The sequence below is a fragment of the Colias eurytheme genome, chromosome 28 (assembly GCF_061535395.1).
Source record: "Colias eurytheme isolate Ceu_HAF_F1 chromosome 28, ilColEury1 Martin Lab GWU primary, whole genome shotgun sequence".
Classification (NCBI taxonomy): domain Eukaryota; kingdom Metazoa; phylum Arthropoda; class Insecta; order Lepidoptera; family Pieridae; genus Colias; species Colias eurytheme.
Window position 1 is genome coordinate 6,146,081 of NC_143007.1, and position 20,093 is coordinate 6,166,173.

The 20,093-nt window shown below is 34.5% G+C and overlaps 2 protein-coding genes across 7 annotated transcripts in view; one reads left to right on the plus strand and one right to left on the minus strand.

The window, feature by feature from the left end:
• Gad1 (glutamate decarboxylase) overlaps window positions 1-12,652 on the plus strand; it is a 60,121-nt gene extending 47,469 nt beyond the window's left edge. For all 3 annotated transcript variants that reach the window (XM_090117542.1, XM_090117541.1, XM_090117540.1), the window contains exons 10-13: window positions 6,125-6,203; window positions 10,497-10,646; window positions 11,094-11,288; window positions 11,671-12,652. In XM_090117542.1, coding sequence (XP_089973668.1) covers window positions 6,125-6,203; window positions 10,497-10,646; window positions 11,094-11,288; window positions 11,671-11,853 — 607 coding nt within the window. In that variant the 3' untranslated portion in view covers window positions 11,854-12,652. The remainder of the gene's footprint in view (window positions 1-6,124; window positions 6,204-10,496; window positions 10,647-11,093; window positions 11,289-11,670) is intronic.
• Window positions 12,653-18,857: 6,205 nt separating this feature from the next.
• Window positions 18,858-20,093, minus strand: part of da (transcription factor daughterless) — a 35,648-nt gene continuing 34,412 nt past the window's right edge. For all 4 annotated transcript variants that reach the window (XM_090117370.1, XM_090117367.1, XM_090117369.1 and 1 more), the window contains exons 12-14: window positions 19,853-19,998; window positions 19,367-19,476; window positions 18,858-19,052 (exon numbers count right to left, since the gene is read on the minus strand). In XM_090117370.1, the coding sequence (XP_089973496.1) occupies window positions 19,008-19,052; window positions 19,367-19,476; window positions 19,853-19,998 (301 nt within the window). In that variant the 3' untranslated portion in view covers window positions 18,858-19,007. The remainder of the gene's footprint in view (window positions 19,053-19,366; window positions 19,477-19,852; window positions 19,999-20,093) is intronic.

A 20,093-nucleotide genomic window follows, 5' to 3' on the forward strand; every position in this document is an offset into this window, starting at 1 on the left:
GTAAGAGAAAAAAAAAGACTCGATTAGTAAAGTATTTCGGTCGCTATCGTGTTAACAAGAAAAAGGATCCGCACATACCTTCATCTTTGCCCTCGCGGTCAAACCGTTAACTTGTTCTCTGTCCATAGTCTGTATAAAATATATTTTTAAAAAGTTTCGCGACGTACGTTTGCTCAATATCTAAACATTAACTTTAATATTAGATACAAATCTAATAATAATCAACATTAAATCGCGTACTAAGTGAAGATAAAGTGAATTTTAAAGAATATTTGTGCAGCAATAAGCAAATTGTACAGTTTAAAGTGTCGGGTAAACGTGAACTGACTACAGCTGTGTGCAAGTGATTATCGCTCGTAAATCCTTCAGGCAGCCGGGTGATATCTGCGTGCGGACCGGTTGCTGTGTTGTACGAGTCCTTGCGAGTCATAGATTAATCTTCGCAGAGCGGGCTCGGAACTACTTTATACATTATTTAGTGTAAAGGTACTTTGTTTATATACTATAAATAATGAAGTGCTCCGGTTGCTTAAAGGTGTTTAAGGATAATAATTCTGTCAAATGCACTCTAAAATCCTGCGGAAAAATATTTTGTCAACTTTGTATAAACGCTAATGGGCTAACCGCTGAACAAAAAAATAAATGGGAATGTCCCATTTGCTCCTCAGCCCAAAAAAGAGGCGGAGATAACAGCAACACTCCAGTTCGCTCCACTTCCGACTCCCAGTTTATTACAATGCGGAAAAAAGATTCCTCGATTACCGAAGTAACTGGTAACGATGTTAAGGAGCTTACTTCTGAAATCCGTCGCTTGACACAAGAATTTTCATCTATTAAACAACGGCTTGAGGATGCCACTCAATCACTAATAATCTGCAACGAACGTATTGAAATGCTCGAGGGGAAAGTAACCGCAAACGAGTCTAGAATTAAAATCCTGGAGTGCAATAATCGGGAGATAAATGTCCTTAAGGCCACAATCTCAAACCTCCAATCCGACTTAAATCTACAAGCGCAACAACATTTGCGAAACGAAATTGAGCTGGCTGGCATACCCGAAACAGCTTATGAAAACCTTCATCACATTGCCTTGCTTGCCTCTCGAAAAGTTGGTGTAGAACTGTCAGATCAAGATATTGATTGGGTCATGAGAGCCGGTCCACGTATCCCTAAAGAAAAATCGACGACTTCTCATAAAGGAAAACTTCCCCGTCCTGTTGTTATTAGATTCCATCGACGTTCTAAGCGCGACGAAATATTGAAGTCTGCTAAGTCGAGAAAAAATATCAACAGTTCTGATTTGAATATACCTGGTGAAGCATCGAAAATATACTATAATGAAAGACTAACAAAGGAAAACCGTTTGTTGTTTCGCGAGGCCCGAAGTAAATACAAACTCTTTGGTTACGCATTTTGCTGGTGTAGTAATGGGAATGTATATGTCAGACAGCGAGAAGGGAAAAATGCTATTCACATTCGCACCCAAAACGATCTGCATAGTATTTTTAACTCGGCCCCGCATATCGACGATACATCACAATGCTGAAATTGTAATAATTCATATATCTTCTAATAATTATAGCTTATATAATATTTCAAATAGCCATAAACATGTAACTTTTTTAGATACTTTGTTAAGAAACTATCGATGTATTTTAATTATATCACATAATATAATATTATTACTTCAATTTATTCCTTATACATTTTATCTATTTTATTTTAATTTTTATTTTATTTACATATTATATACTTTTATTAATTATCAATATTTATTAATTTTAAACGCCTACAAAAATTTAGGAATACAAAAAATCGTTTACACAACTTTGCTACGACATTTACATCAGGCACTTCATAATAATCCGAACATGTATTTAAAGCTGTTATTTACTATTGAAACTTGTATAGTTATCATCAAACAAGTAAAAGCTAGATTAATCTATAGTACAAAATTAATATCTAATGGCGTCGAATAATATTGCAGCCGATTTAGACTCTTACAAGATAAAATGTCATGCCGTTTCTAACATCGATTGTTGTAAATCATTCCTTACAAGTGACTATAATTTCAAAGTACTTTCGTTCAATATACGTAGTATTAACAAAAATTTTGATAATTTTGTAATTTCTTTGCAGCGTTTAAAACTATTATATGATGTCATAATACTGAATGAATGTTGGCTTAGTGAACATTCTCAAATTCCATTATTGCAAAATTACACAGCATATAAAACTACTAAAATTATTAATCAAAATGGTGGTGTTGTGATGTACGTACGGGATGGTCTTTGTGTCACAGTTTCAGAACCTCCCATCGACGAGGCAAACTGTTTACAACTTATTGTTGACAAAAAGGTGTGTATACTCGGTATTTATCGCTCCCCTTCATTTAGAAACCCCTCAATGTTTCTCACATCGCTGGACAGGCACCTCACTAGTCTGAATAATCAATATATTGTCCTAGCAGGTGACATTAATATTAATATTTTGGAGTCGTCTGATAGTCCCTGGTGGCAGGAATACCTATGCCTAGTCTCAGAATTTGATCTGGCGCCTGCAATAACACTTCCGACTAGACAAGGTTCGTGCCTTGACCACATCTTTGTAAAATCCAATAAAGCAGTAATTGGCGTAGTTTGCGAATCTGACATATCAGACCACGATATGGTTATGGTTGGGATGAGACTTGGTAAAATAAAGGTTCGCAACGCAAAACGTTACTTTTTCAAAAGAGATATTGAGCTTATAAAGTCTGACTTAAATCTTGTAAACTGGCAAAGTATCCTCGATAAAAACAACTTACACCTTATAGTGCAAACTTTCACCGATACGATTCTATCAATAGTAAACAAACACACTCGCAAATATCCCTGCCGCAGGTCAAACACTATCTTAAAACCTTGGATAAGTCCTGGCTTACTCCGTTGTATACGACACAGAGATCGACTCCATACACGTGTTAGAAGAAATCCTCTTGATACAATGCTACTGCACATTTACAATCGTTACCGTAACTTTACAAATAATTTACTGAAGAAACTTAAGCGTGAATACGAAGTTTCCCTCCTGAGTGATAGTGCGGGCAATCCAAAAAAAACCTGGGAAGCCGTAAAGAATATTTGTAATTTATCTATTTCTAAAAGAGAACCGTCAGACCTCTTGAACATCAACTGTTTAAATCCTTCTCAGTCCCTTGAAGCATGCAACAAACATTTTACTTCTATTGGAGAATCTTACGCAACACAGATATTAGAGAAGATTAAAGTCACTCAAGAAGATTTAGCTTCTACAATTTGTTTTAATAATTCTCCCGTAAACTCATTCTTTATGACACCAACTAACATACATGAAGTGGAATCTTTGATAATGCAACTGGAGAACAACAAAGCTCCGGGTATTGACGGCCTGAACAATTTACTGGTTAAGCGGATCCGTCAAGAGATCCTCGGCCCCCTAACGTCAATATATAATCTTAGTTTATCACAGGGAATTTTCCCTGATAGTTGGAAAATTGCCTCAGTATCCCCAATTCACAAAGCGGGGGAACGTGACAACCCGAATAATTACAGGCCTATTTCTTTATTGGGTGTCTTCTCAAAAATTCTCGAAAAAATAGTAAATTCTCGTTTGGTTAAATACTTAGAGAGTAATAACCTAATCTCAAGCCATCAATTTGGTTTTAGACGGAAGAAAAGCACAGCCGATGCAGTCTCCCTCCTCACGTCAATTGTTGCTTCGCATTTAGATTGCAGAAGAAGCTGTCTTTGTGTATTTCTCGACCTTGCAAAGGCATTTGATACCGTTTCTATTCCATTACTGCTTAGAAAGCTTGATGGATGCGGTATCAAAGGCCACGCACTTCTGTGGTTTGAGAGCTATCTGAAGGGAAGGCTTCAGTGTGTTAAAATTGGAGACCAAAGAAGCTCAACGAGAGAGGTCAATTTTGGAGTCCCACAAGGTAGCATCTTAGGCCCCACCCTTTTTATACTTTATATGGACGACATTCACAAGGTCCCTCTATCTAACGCGGATATTCTCTGCTACGCAGACGATACAGCTGTCATATTCTGCGGTGAAAATTGGGATGAGGCTGTATCTACCGCTCAAAAAGGTATGACTCAAATTAATGCATGGCTCGAACGCAATTTACTAACACTAAATGTAGATAAAACCAATTATATTTGTTTTCATAAAACTTCAGTTTCGGCACCCTCTTTATGTGACATGATAGAGTTTCCTCAAACAGGGACGGCTAATCTTTCAATTAAAAGAGCTCAAAAGGTAAAATACCTGGGTATCATGTTGGATGAAAATTTGAACTTTAAGAGTCACATACATCTGCTCTCTGATCGTGTCCGTAAAATTTCAGGTATAATAAAAAAACTTCGGAATTCTGCTAAAACTGATCTGCTTAGGAATGTTTATTATGCTCTTTGCCAATCCATTATCACTTATTGTATTAACTCTTGGGGCGGGGCTGCGAAAACATCACTTATCGGCCTTGAAAGAGCTCAACGAGCGGTCCTAAAAACAATGTTATGCAAGCCCTTCAGATACCCAACCTCTGAACTTTATAAAGAAAGTGACGTTCTGACGGTGCGGCAGCTTTTCATCCTCTATAGCTCTCTTTCCACCCATAAATCTATCTTTAATTTAGTTGATTACAAAGATCTTGTAAAAAAGCGTGTCTTCAAAATACCAAACATAACTACACACTCAACATTCGCTAAGCGCATGAACCCATATATTGGCATCTTCATATATAATAAAATAAATTTAAAATGTAACATTAAGAGTTTTTCTATTTTTAAAGCTAAAAAAGTTATTACATGCTATTTAAAATCATTAAATTACACACAAACAGAAAAGCTTCTTGTCTCAATACATTGAATTAATATAAATTATTGTTTATTTACATTATATTGTATGTATCATATAATTTTATTTATTTTAACTTTAATTTATTTACTTATTTAACTTATTTTATTTATTGATATAGTTAGGTATCTATTTATTTATATTTATTTTTTAAATTTAGTTCATTAGTTGTACTCAATTCATATCTTATATTTAAATTAGTTATTTTAAATCTTTTTAATCAACAATTACGGTACCACGAGCAAATCCATTCTTTATAATCGTACCAGCTCCCACGACACAAGTTCTCTTAGTGTGGGAGCTACAGTCAATAAGTATATTGTATAATAAGTGACAGCAAAATATGATGTTGTTAAATTTTGTTTTGTAACATACTGTGTTTTTGCTGAAATAAATAATTTTTCATTTTCATTTTTCATTTTCATACAGACACACGGACGTCCAAGACAGAACTTTTTTAAACTGTTTTTTAACTAGTTTAAATAACAAAAATGACATCAAAAATATCATGAACGTTAAAAATAGTGTTTTTTCTTAATATGTGTGTGTATGTATTATCTTACAAGTGCAATGTATGATACATAAAGACATTTTAAGTTTGAAAAATCAGATGTTTTGCGCGAAGTGACAGTAGTACCCACCTCAACGCTTCGCTTATGAGGCGTGCAAAAGACTCGATTAGTAAAGTATTTCGGTCGCTATCGTGTTAACAAGAAAAAGGATCCGCACATACAGACACACGGACGTCCAAGACAGAACTTTTTTAAACTGTTTTTTAACTAGTTTAAATAACAAAAATGACATCAAAAATATCATGAACGTTAAAAATAGTGTTTTTTCTTAATATGTGTGTGTATGTATTATCTTACAAGTGCAATGTATGATACATAAAGACATTTTAAGTTTGAAAAATCAGATGTTTTGCGCGAAGTGACAGTAGTACCCACCTCAACGCTTCGCTTATGAGGCGTGCAAAAGTTAGTTCGATTCTGTAAACTGTATCTTCAAATTATAGAAAAAAAATATCTTGAAGATTATGTAGGTATCTATTATAGATTGTACTACAGATTTTTTAAATGAAACTTCTGCTCGTTGAGAGAAAAAATTCAAGGTCACGTCATCACGGCATCTTTGAATCTTGCCAAAGAAGTTTCACTTCTGAAACGTGTGCTCTTTCTTATCTGTTTTTATAGAGGCTAGGTTTTTATATTTATTGTTTAATAACTAATATTATCATCCTCAGGGCTGACTCCGTGACGTGGAATCCCCACAAGCTGATGGGCACCCTGCTGCAGTGCTCTACCGTGCACTTCAAATATGAGGTGAGTGTGTATGTGTGAATGTTTGTGTGTTTGAAAAAAATGTCACCAAAGTCAAATATTTATTGCTTCGACTAGGCTTCTTTCAGCGAATTGTAAGCGACTTGTGTTGTTGTACTATAATTTAATACGTATTATCACAATATGTTCGGGAAGTAGTTTAAACAGAAAGTGCCGGCTAGAAAATCACTCTTTACTTTCTGACTTTATTCTTATCTCCGTGCAACAAATAAAACAAATAGAATTTCCATACTTCTCATATTATAAGCAGATTTAAAAAGTAAATATTTGAAGAAACCCCGATTGAAAGGGTTCTGCGTTGCACCGATAACCAAAGTAAACAAATTATTATTCATTGCTCTTTTATTTGTTGAAGAAATACATATTTTGTTCATGAATAGATACTAATATTAGTTTGCAAACTAACTACATGGAATATTTTAAACTAGGCGTTAGTTCCAGCTTCAACTTCATTAAATAATTAATAAAGGATAGAATAAAGATATACGATTAGGAAAAAATATAGCTTATTCTAGGAAATTTCGCTTTTTACTAGAGTAGTAAACATGTTGCAAAATCTACTACTGTTTATCCGTTAATTCTGAACATCTAATGTGTATTGTGTTCTAACTTGATGAAAATGTTAGATTTTCTTTTTTATTTCGTCCATTTTGATGTTAATATTTGAACTGTAAGTGTGTAAATACGAGAACTTATTTTGACGTTTCACCGTTTGAGCAACTATGGAGTTTCTTGCCGGTTCTTCTCCATAGAAGGTACCTATACTTACTGCTTTCCGAATCGGTGGTAAATGTTAAAAATATGTAATGACGATTCAAAAGTGCTTCTAAAAGAAGTCTTATTGAATAGTCTAGTGAATGAGTTTCTGATGATTTATAGATAGGTACCTCAGATGTTGCGGATTTGAAAAAATAGCATTTTATAAGGAAAAACGCGACAACGTGAAGTATTTGTGAAAATCAAACGCACGCGTGGAAAACTTGTTTAAAAGAATTAAAAATCTATTTGATTGAAGTATGTATTCTTTGTTTGCAATTGAAGTTAAAAACAACCGATTTACAAACTTCTTTTACCAATAGAAATCTTAGAAACTTTACCTACCTAGTACCAAAGAATATTTGAACCCGGTCAAAACCGGGAGAAGTGGCTAGTATATATATTTACATAAACAGAGGGTCCCCAATAAGCATGATGCGGAATTTTCCAGGCTGTTTCCCGCGTCAGATCAATGCGGGCTGATCATAAATTCCGGCCACGCCCTCTCAAACTTTGTTACTAGTGATGGGTGCGTGTCGATAATTTTAATAGTAATGTAATAAAAAATATGATTGAAAATGGAATAATGTGTGTTTGTGTGTGTGTAACACACGATATACAAAAATAAACATTATCGATTAAATTTAAACTGTCAATAGGCTCACATCGTGTGCAAACTCATGGTTTAACAAATACATCCTATTATTTAAAAATGACTTGCTCTACATTCTCTATAAAATTATTTTTTTTAAACGAATTTTATGCTGTTAAGGATTTTCTATCACTGTAACCAGCTGCAGCGCTGTATGTTGCAATATCAATATATTCTTATGACTAAAATCCATGTTATGACAAATTTAATTATTTAGATTTGATAATATATTTGCGATTGGTATTTGGGAGCGACATATCGATACTTTGCGTTTATTGCTCTACACTTTTACATTAGAATACTTACTTCTTTTTTAATTTTTAAAATATCTAAGGATAAGTACTTACTTAATAGATAAAAATATCTATAATAAATTGGATACCTACTAATAGATAATAGATAGAAATATCAATAAAAACAAGAAAGAAAACGTTAATGTCGATATCTTTTCCTATCCCTACACTGTCGCACGCCAGTTTTAATTAAATTCCGCTGTCGACACTTTGAAACATATGTTGCCAATTTCGGACCCTTTCCTGCAACCGCACAATCCAATACCAACCCTATGCTACGCAGTTATAGTCAAAAATTTCATAGCAATTATATTACTGCACATTTGCATCTAAATTCAACCTTGTATACTTACCTTTAAGTATAATTTTCAATGCCCTGTCAATATATAACATCAATGAATAGAAACATGGCATTATGAGCTTTAATACAATGATTTAAGGTTGATTATCAAGTGTAGTAAGAAGACATTAGTTGCAGATTCCACTACATCATTTTGTCTGCATTTGACGGAATTTTCATGGCGTAAGTGGAAGTTTATCTTGCGTGTAACATTCGGAAGGGATTTGTTTGTAAATCCACTAGGAGGACTTGGGTTTGATTCCCGCTGTTAATATCTTTTGTACTCGTAGATAGGTCATTTATGTACTGTTGAAAACTTTAATGAAACTTTTAAACTAATTGTCAAATCATTTGAAAAAATACTAGGTAACGGCACCAGTGGTGGACAAGCATCCAGTAATGGACAAAATAAATATAAAATTTAAATATTAAGACCAAAATTAACGTTATATAATTTGGCAATACTTAAAATAAAAGTTTGGTTCATAAGCTATCAAAATACGAAACTTCATCTTATTCGGCCAAAATGTTTGAAGATGGCAGAACGTTATGTTTACATGCTGCGACTCGTTTTGAAGAAATCCGTTTTTACTAAGGAAATCCTTAAGGAAGTGAGGACACAATTTTGGTTATAAGAATTTTTGTTTAAATGTTAGCAAAATTTGATATTACTTTTATTAATAGTAGTTAATTGTACGAAATATTACACGATTTAGTATCATGATAGGTTATGTTGTTTAAATAAAATTCTTCAGTGTCCATAACTGGATATAATTCTATGGATATATCCATTTATGGACATATGTCGAAAATAAACTTTTTTTAAAGGTATTAATTACATGCGCTTTTCTGTATTGTCTATTCATTCTGATTAATAATATACCTATCACTACCATTTCAAACAAAGGGTTCCATTATTGTACAACAATTGTCCATGACTGGATTTGCTTTGGTTCCTATAATGGACATTGATATTTTTTGTTAAAATTACACTAATGGGTCCAACAACATAATATCTATCACTGCGTAGAGAAGTCGCATACTTATGCGTATTGTAACGCATCTATCATAGAGTGTTCTCTGATAAACTGTTTGGATCGTTGTCTGCTGCTAAATTCCACCACCATATAGCACACACGCTTAAATTTCATCCACATCCATCTTGACAACAGTTAAAAAAAACTTTTTGCCTCGTGCTACAATTTGGTATCCATATCGATGGACCGATCAGATTAAGGCTGTTGGCGGATTCAGATTGGCGATTCACTTTACGAGTGTAACGGAATGCCAGGAAACAGAGAGATATGGCGGAATATCGTGAAGCGGGTAACATCTACCCCCCAAACCTCATGTTGACCACGTTCGCTCTGACGAGAGTAATATGACGAAGAAGAAGAAGTCCCAAAATGGATGGAATGACTGTTTTTTTTAATTATATTTTTCATCCCTGACTTATTGAGAAAAAAAAAACCCATATTGGTGTTTCTTATCGGACATAACTCGTATTTAACGATGCATTTGTCCAATTTTTGCCTAGAAAATGGAAATTAAGACTGTTTTAAATGTTATAAGTATGCAAAATAATTAATAAGTACTATTTTTTTAAATACATCCCCGATTTATTATATTCCAATCATCATTTTCAAGATTCTATTGATAACTATAATAAGTCTTCTCCAAGTATAAATAACTGGGGAAACAACATTAGGTACAGTCCATAAATGGGTGTTCATAACTGGATGTTGTCCAAAACTGGGTGTCCATCATTAGATTTTTCACTGTCCAACACTGGTGCAAAAAAGTGGTTTTTTAATTTATAAATAACTTCATTATTTATGCATTGTAATCTTTTTTCTAACATAGGTTACGTTAAACTAACATTGAACTAAAGGTATAACTTAACAATATCCAATAAAGTTAAAAAACCTACGAGAAATTTGCAAAAAACTTCAATTTTTTCCTTAATCTGTACAAGACTGGTGCCGTTACGTTACGTTATTTATTTAGATTATTTTTTGCATTTCCTTCTATTATTAATTCGTTTGAACACCTATGATGTAACAAAATGGCGCAGAATCGATCCTATGGGCTATGCTTACTTATCCGAATGATATGGTTGGTCCCATTTTAATGTTGTCAAGTTCTGACCATTTGTAGGTCGTTTACTTAGTAGATAATAAATAATACAAAATAAAAATTAATAAATCGTTTATTTAACACTATTCTAACACCAGGGCATCCTGCTAAGCTGCAACGCGATGTCTGCGGAGTATCTGTTCATGACGGACAAGATCTACGACCCGCGCTACGACACCGGGGACAAGGTCATCCAGTGCGGCCGCCACAATGATATCTTCAAGCTATGGCTGCAATGGCGCGGGAAGGTTGGTGCCAATATAGATAATCTATACTTATAATATTAAAAAGCTGAAGAGTTTGTCTGTTTGAACGCGCTAATCTCGAAAACTACTGGTCCGATTTGAGAAATTCTTTCGGTGTTGGATAGCCCATTTATCGAGGAAGGTTATAGGCATCATCACCCTATCATCATACTATCATCACCCTAAGACCAACAGGAGCGGATCAATGCGGGTGAAACCGCGGGGCACAGCTAGTATATAGTATGTTAAATTGTGGCAACTTTAAACGATGATATTTGGCGGCATTGAAACAATGTCAAAGATAGGGATAGTGCTAGGAAAGGTAGGAGAGGAAGGAAACTGCTATAGAAAAACGTGTGAAAAACTCATATTCAATTCGATTTTCAGTTATTTAGGTAAGCTTTTATGGCCTTAGTCACACCTACATAACAATATTTTAAATCTTCCCAGGGCACTTCCGGCTTCGAGCGTCTCATGGACCGCCTGATGGAGCTCAGCGAGTACATGGTGCGGCGCATCCGTGAGCAGAGCGACCGGTTCCACCTCATCCTGGAGCCAGAGATGGTCAATGTCAGCTTCTGGTACCTGCCCAAGCAGCTGAGGGGAGTGCCACATGATAATAACAAGGAGATGAAGCTTGGAAAGGTGAGGTTATGGGTTGGAACTGTTTGGAAAGGTTGTAGGTTGTAAATGTTGGTAGAGGTTTTAGGTTGTAACTGTTTGGGAAAGTTGTAACTGTATTGAAAGGTTATTCGTTGTAATTGTTTCGAGTAGGTTATATAATATACCTAGCTATAGTAATTATACTATATTGAAATTAGGAATGTGCAACTATTTACTTTACCTCTTAATAATAATACTTAGGTACATTTTATCAAGGTCATATTTTAACAGCATTATTAATTAATAATCCATTTAGTTATGATTTACTTTACTTTGAGAATCCATTAAAATAAAAAAAATACACAAGTAAATGTGACATCTTTATTAAAAACTGAAAATACATATTTAATCATCATCTATGCAGGTGTGCGCCAAGCTAAAGGGGCGCATGATGCAAGCGGGCACGATCATGGTGGGCTACCAGCCCGACGACCGCCGCCCCAACTTCTTCAGGAACATCATTTCCTCCGCCGCTGTCACTGAGAAGGACGTGGACTTCCTTCTGGCGGAGATGGACCGCCTCGGCCATGACATTATTGTAGACTAAACTTATTGTCTATGATGCGTTCTTTGTCTGTTGTCTTTTCAATTATGTTTTTAATCTGTATTTGGTGGGCTGTCATAGTCAAAACTTGTAAATATCTTTTTTTTGTTGTTCGTTCGTAACTAAATTTATATTTATTTTTGTTTCAAGGGATTTTCGATATTTTTTGGGCTTATATAATATTGATGATTAATGAGTCTGTGCCAATGAATGTGTGTGTAAATGTTAAATATATTACAGTAGAAGTAGATTTCTCAATGCAACGACATTGCTTTTATTCCAATATTATATGAATTTAAAATTATATGAAATGTACCGTCTATTAAATGTTTACCTTGTTGTTCACTTGTTGTATTGGCAATGAAAATATATCTTAGAACTTTTAATTCTAGATATTTTTTGGAAGCGGTTGAGATATGAATCTATGTATGTGTGTGTGTGTATGTATGTGTGCTGAGTTAAAAATAAATGACATTGACAGATAGATCCCAAGTCAATGTTTCCACTTTCCTGTTTTAAAAATGGCTCAGTTAGGAAAATTTTGGACTTTAAACTGGTAATACAGACACATGTATGAAAACTGCATCCTAATTAATTTAAAAATAGCAATGGTGAATTACTAGATTTTAAAATGATGTTTCTTATCAATGTGTAACCTATAGTTATACCTAAAGTTCGGTTTAGAAGAGGTAAATCGACTATTATAATATAGTATGACCTATTTTAGATAACTATATTCTATTAAGACGTATTAGAAAATTTTATAGTTATTTAATATCTATTTAAATATTATTTCACATATGTATTAAAATATGTATATGTATAAACACATATTTATAATATTTATATGTATCGTGTTATAAAATTCAAAATTTTAGATCTTTGATTTTGTATAGTTTATTAAATATGTACTTACACGTACTTAACTATATAGGTAAATATATAAATTACTTTCGGTTAATACTTTATTGAATTGTTATAAATATATATGAATTTTCTTTATAATGATAAGTAGGTAGACCATAAAATAGTTACAATTTAAATTAGGTATATTATATTCCACATAGGTAAGTTAAGAAAATTAACTTATTATAAGTATTTAACATTATAAGGTGAAAATACAAAAATGGATGTCATTTCAGAGACAAAAAAAAAACTAAATAACATCCGATTTTGTATGTTTATTTAAAGTACCTAGTTAAGTGCGACTCAAAAATTTTAATTGATAATTAATATCTAAATACAACATACGGTCTATAGATGGTTTAAAAATAAGGATGTTTTGATGAATATGTCTTTTCCACCAGACTCATATGAAATCTTCTTTTTTTTTAATATTGCGAAGTCAGCATTGAGTAGGTAACTATATAAAAAGTAAAAACGTATCTATTATTCAAAAGTATTTCACTTCAAAACTAGATACTGTAATGAACGCATCCTTGGTAAAATGGTTAACACTAATCAACGTGTAAGCGACGGATCCGAGGGTTCGATTCTCGGTGGAGACGAAAAAAAAAGCAGATTGATCAGTAAACAGATGTATGAATCCTACTATCCCACTGGGGATACGGGACGTCACTTTATTATTAGGAATAATCCTTAAAAATCATATTTACAAATGTCTTTTATTAATACATACAGTAACTAGTTACCTATCGATAAAAAAGAGCAAGTTCTAAAATCTTATCTAAGTAATGTATAATTTTAATTTTTGAGCCGTTTAGTTATTAAGATATAGTAGGTATAGAAAATAGATATAGCATTATATAGTTGGAGTTATATTTATTACTCAGATATATGAAACATATCTCCCGTTTTGCCAATTAAGTCAAGGTTAGGAAATGATATTATTTGTGTCATTTGTGTAAAGCGTGAAATGGTACTTTTCTTTAAAAAGCGGTAGATAAGTACCTAATTATTAGTAAATAATTTATATTTATTGTATGGGTTATGCCAGATTTCTAAAATTGAATGTTATTTTAATTACATTGAAACCAAATAATTTAAAATGTATACAATTAATAATTGCTGATTTGGGGATCATTTATAAATGATTTTGTGATATAAGTAGAAGTTATATTCTTTGAATATAACTTAAGACATTACGTATTTGTTTGCGATAATGTTACGATTTTTTTTATATAGGTAGGTACTATCTATATTACCTATATTATAATTTAATAACTCAGGCCCCGGAATCACAGACACAATAGAAAATCTATTGTGTCGTGAACCGATCGGGCCGTTCGGGGCTCAATGGGTTAAAGGCTTCTTGTTTCATGGTCGAATATTAATTATAATATAGCTCTAAGTATTAAGTAGATATTTAAGTGTAAATATAATAAACAAAATGTGACAATGACAATAGAAACGTAGAATAGAAATGTGGGCTTCCATATTGTTATGTATAAGTTATAATTTTCTATAGAAATAGCTGTGTTATATTTTTCGTTTTGTGTACAAATGAAGGAGATTTGAAACTAATTGTCAAATTATAAACTGATAAATGTAAATATGTAGCGATATTATATTGAGTAGAGACTAGTTTGATTACCTACGCTTTATTTTGCCTTACTTACTCAAAATATGATTTAATATTAACCATTTAAATTGTATGTTATTTATGCATTTAAAATGCTTATTATTTAATTATTATAAAAGGAATTGAGTATGATGTGTGCGCCATGATAGATTATATTTAAGATATTTTCAATGTCAATATAACAAATAATTATGTCTTCCAGAAGTCTTCCTAGTCGAAAAAATAAGTGGTTACGCACGGTATGTAAGTTGTAACAGCTCGAAGATTATTTAGAAAACAATGGTGACCTAAGCCTATATAGGTACCTAGGTAATATTGAAAATGAAATCGTAATTCGTACCGTGCTTAAACACTACAAAAAATATATTTTCAGTGTTCAGATGTCGAGAACTATTAGTGTTACACAATATTTAGCGTTTAGAAGCTATATTATCTTATCGTGAGTTTTTGATCATGTGTAACTTGGAATTAGACAAAATATGATTGTTGCTAAATGTAAACCTGTATAACCAATAAAGGTATTGTTGTTAGTTACTTTGTGTTTTATTGTCATACCTACCTATAAACAGAAATACAATTCGATTACTAGACTTCGTAGTTATCTAAAGACTAGTTTTTTTACACAAAAAAAAAATACGGATTGCCCGGAAAGCAGGGGGCTTACTCCTAACAGTATCAAGATCGAATTCAATCGAGTTCGATTCAATTGAACACTGATTGGTACTCTTGATAACTAACACAGCACACGAGCTGTGGTTAAAGAGCCAGCAAAAAGCTCTGTAGACTAGCTGATGTTCTTTCAAAATCATATAATGATAAGTGTATCAATATTTTACATCAATGTAACAAAATGAATCGCCAAATGTGTTGCTATGCGCAAAACTCGAGAATACGATGAACCGATTACTTATTATTTTTTATAACTAGCGACCCGCCCCGGCTTCGCACGGGTGCAATGGCGGCCGGCCGGTACCGCCTCAAACGCTACGTCCCGCAATTTTTAAATCTGTAATATCTTCGAAAATATTCACGGTATAAAGGGCCATATAGATCTATATTAAATGAACAATGTATTCAAGGTATTTAATTGGTTAAGGATTAATGCTGTATTTATTAAAATCGCTTCGAAAATTATCCATTATTTGTCATAAAAAGTAAATGACAAAAAAAAGTTATTGTGGGTTATCCATAAGAGATAGACATATACCATCGCGGACTTTTCTGTAGACCTTTTCAATGTGTACAATACTTAGTACATTATTTTGATAAAACTCGTAGGGTTCAGCCTGCGTTTGCAATATAAGCGGAAAAAATGTAATTATTTACGACATCACATTAGAAAACTCAAAAATAACAGTACTTCTCCACTATTTAATGGATGTTATTATACATATAAACCTTCCTCTTGAATCACTCTATCTATTAAAAAAAACCCCATCAAAATCCGTTGCGTAGTTTCAAAGATTTAAGCGTACAAAGGGACATAGGGATATAGGGACATAGGGACAGGGAAAGCGACTTTGTTTTATACTATGTAGTGATATTCATTGAGTACGAGGTACCATGTACAATGGAAGCCGGTGCAGACCGGTACTTTAATATAATTTTGGCCAAATACACATTTAAGACATCAAATACGATTTAGCAACATGCGGCTCGATCATTAAATATTTGAGTTTCACCCATTTCAGTAGTAAATACCAGTTCCGTAGTTCAGCTTATTGTTCTAAACGGACTCTCTAAAGTCTAAACGAACCTCTTTGTAATATAGAATGATGTTTATTGTCCACATGAGAGTTCGTTAATGATTTTTAGTTAATATGATGACTCAACTTCGACTAAAATAACTGTTACTTGAAAAATTTACAAAAAAATATAGTATAGTAATATGCATAATGTATGATATATGTATTACTAGCTTTCCGCCCGCGTTTTCAAAGAAAACCCCGTTCCCGTAGGATTTCCGGGATAAAACCTATCCTATGTCCTTTCTCGGGTATCAAAATATCTCTATACCAAATTTCATGCAAATTGGTTCAGTAGTTAAGGCGTGATTGAGTAACAGACAGACAGACAGAGTTACTTTCGCATTTATAATATTAAATAGTATGGATATATGTAGATACCACCGGTTCTAGCAGTTTTCACACAGGAGCCAATAGAGCTTTTAAAATTTGATTTCCATGGCTGTATTAGTTTCTTACATTAAGACAAGAATAATATTTTTAACCGACTTCAAAAAAAGGAGGAGGTTATCAATTCGGCCGGTATGTTTTTTTTTTATTTTTATGTATGTACACCGATTACTCCGAGGTTTCTGAACCGATTTACATCATTCTTTTTTTGTTCGATGCGGGATGGTGTCGAATTGGTCCCATAAAAATTTTATTCGGATAGGCCCAGTAGTTTTTATTTTATGAGCATTTTTGTCTGTATTTGTAAATGTTGCAAGTGCAAGTTTGAAGTCGGTTGTTTTTAACGCAGTTATCACTTGTTGTATTGGTAACTTTGCCCCGACACCACCAACTACACACTTCTCAAGGAAAAATAAAACACACTTTTAGCAAAATGAATGGCACATTTATATTTAATTATAATTATTCATTTTTATAATAAGAGCTTTCTTGTAATATTTATAATCCATTTGAACAGAGGGATCGCTCCATTATACAGAGTTCACAAAACAACAAAACAAATCTTGCAAAGCCTCATCATTACGAATCACCAGGATTAGTAACAGAAAGAAATAAAAATCAACTCCAGTGCCGCGTTCTATAAACCTGAGCATTTCCAATAAGTTACCGGTCGCGGTGTGACCAACGGACGCGCGAACCAAATCGATCGATTCATATTAAAAAAAAACTTAAAATTAACGCTAAATGGAAGAGAAAGTCAACTAAGCTAACAGCGGTCGCGATTGCGTGACTTAAAAACTACGACGAAATACTAAAAAAATATTTTGAACTTTCCAATCTCGTGGCGAGTGGGGGGGGGGGGTACTGCTGGTGCTGTGCCTCACGCGTAACTAACAAATAGCTACTAATTTGGTACAGCCCGCAGTGCCCCCCCCAGCGACCAGCTACCGAGGCTCACACACACCAATCAAGTTTCCCGATCGAGAAATTAGATTCAGAAAAAAAAATGACAAGGAAACCAAACTATTCCGAACGAAAAAAATGTAACGTACGGTTTTACGTTTGTGCAGGAATTCAGAATGTGACTTCGGGAGCAGGAAACGGACCGATTGTGTGAGCTCGCACCGATACCGACATTACATTGAGCTTCGATATCCACTTCCTATTTACAAGTCGATCGTCGCCAAATAATCATTCAAATCTTTAACGCGAAACGAACACGACGTCTTGTTAGCTCTCCCTAAACTTATTTTATTATAATTTATCGAGACGCGTTCGTTCCGTAAAAACAATTTCGAGTGCACTATAAAAAATACTTGATTTCCATGCAAAATTAGATTTGTCATGCGTTGCGATTTATAATAATCAATAAATCAAAATCTCGATAAAAAATCGTACAGTGCACTGGATAAGTACGATCCAATCAAAAACGCTATAGCTACCGAATATAATATAAATAAAATAAAAAGATACGCGATCGCGTAACATAAACCTGTAAACGGGGTAAAATCATAAAATTCACTGGAGTTACAAAATAAAAACCTTAAGTACGTCACTTAAGTTAGCAGCCAAACGGAACGTTCGTGTGTTTGTCCTTATTTCCTTATATTCATTTATTTAATTACGTAAGGCCATGTAACAGCCCTTTCGGCGAAAATAGGGAAAAACACACAAATTCACAAAATAAAACATTACGTCATTCGTCCCAACTTCGAATCTCTAAAAAGGCGTAAAGAAATCCCTAATAAAATAATTCCAAAGTCCATTTCCGAGGTATTTATTGTCAAGCGATTCGGTCGAGAAGTAATTACAGGCGGGACGGGAGCGGCCGCGGAAACGGACTCCGGACCTTAGCCTACGCTTATGGCAGCGAACGAAACTATTCCGAGTCGTAATTAAAATATCTCTTCATCTCATATTATATCCATTAATTATGCTACGTATACCTAAGGGGGGGGGGGCTATTTTACAATTTTCCTCCATCGACGCGTCTTTGGATAGACATACAAAATTTCGTGATGAACGTTCGGGATATAAAGCTATGTCCTATGTCTAGGTAATATACACACTTAGAGCTATGTACAGGCCGGGACGGACGGCGCGGAACGGCCCGAGCGCCTACAGACGCGCGCGAACGGCCCGACACACACGCGCAACCCGCACGGCGGCCAATGGAATGTCTAACGTTTGCGCTTTGCCGACCGATTACAGACACAAAAGGGTGAAGGGGAAGAACGAAACGAGATACGAAACGGACAGACAACCAAAAATACAGAGAAATTTCAACAGATAGATAGTAATAAAACCTACATTGATGCTATACAAAAAAAAAGTGAAGTTATATTGGAAAATAATCCGAAACATATTTGAGTAAAGGCCGCTATCGTGCGGGCCGGCCCTAGTGCCGGCTAGAGGCGCGCGTGTGTGTGCGTGTGCGTGTGTGTGCACGTGTGGGGCGCGTGTGTGCGCGCACGCCCTCGCTATTGGCCGCCCGCCGGCCCTTGCCCTGGCACTTGGCCCATGCCCTGCAATGCGAAAATGGAAATTTAGTACATCTATAAATACATTCATAGAAAAAAATGCATTCAAATGCAAAAAAAAAACATTTTCGTGAACGGAAAAACTTAGAACAAATTTGATTTTAATATAAAAATAGCCAAATCTTCAACACTCCCAGTTTAAATAGATTTATATATAACAAGGCCAATTATTTCTTGGCATAATTACAAACGTGACAAATCAGATAGGGATAATTTACAACAAAAAATCTATCTAAAAACTCAACAAAACATGTTTTTTTTATTCAATAATCCGTATAAAGCACGTAATATATAATCACCGGCATGGTCTGGTAGTGGTGCAGCGGCGCGGCGAGCAGCTTGGGCGCGTCCTCCGCCTTCTCCTCCTCGCGCCGCTTCAGGCACGCCGCCTTCGGGTTCAGGTTGCGCTCTGCATACCAATGGTTCGTTTGTCAACATAAGGAATAGTGGCGGACCAAGGACGGAGCCTTGGGGGACACCCCGTATAGTTTCCCAGACAAAACATTTTTGGTCGTGACAATTTTATCATTATGGTTCGGATGTATCATCTAATCAAAAATATTATATCAATTACATTTTAAATCTATAAAATGAGACACTCTCACATCTTTTTAGATAATATAGACATTGAGTCGAAAGCCAGTTTAAAAACTTTTAACCAGTTAATTACTACGAATACGTTCATATTCTAAGCTGTTTATAACCATACTTCTCGGTCTCAATTCAAAGTCTACTAATTTGAAAAAATATAAACATTTAAATTATAAATATCATCCATCACTGACCTCTGACTTGCTGCTCGAGCGTCATGATGACCTCGACGGCCATGTTGAGGATGCCGAGCTTGGTCTGCGGCTTGTCGCTCTTCAGGTGCGTCATGCACATCCGCCCGAGCTCCTTCAGCGCCTCGTTTATGTCTCTTATTCGTATCCTGCACACGGTCCCGTGTATCAGCAAACATATCAGAAAGCGCGTGTTGAGCACACGTGTCAGAAGTCAAACTTCTTTGGAAAGATTCAAAGATAC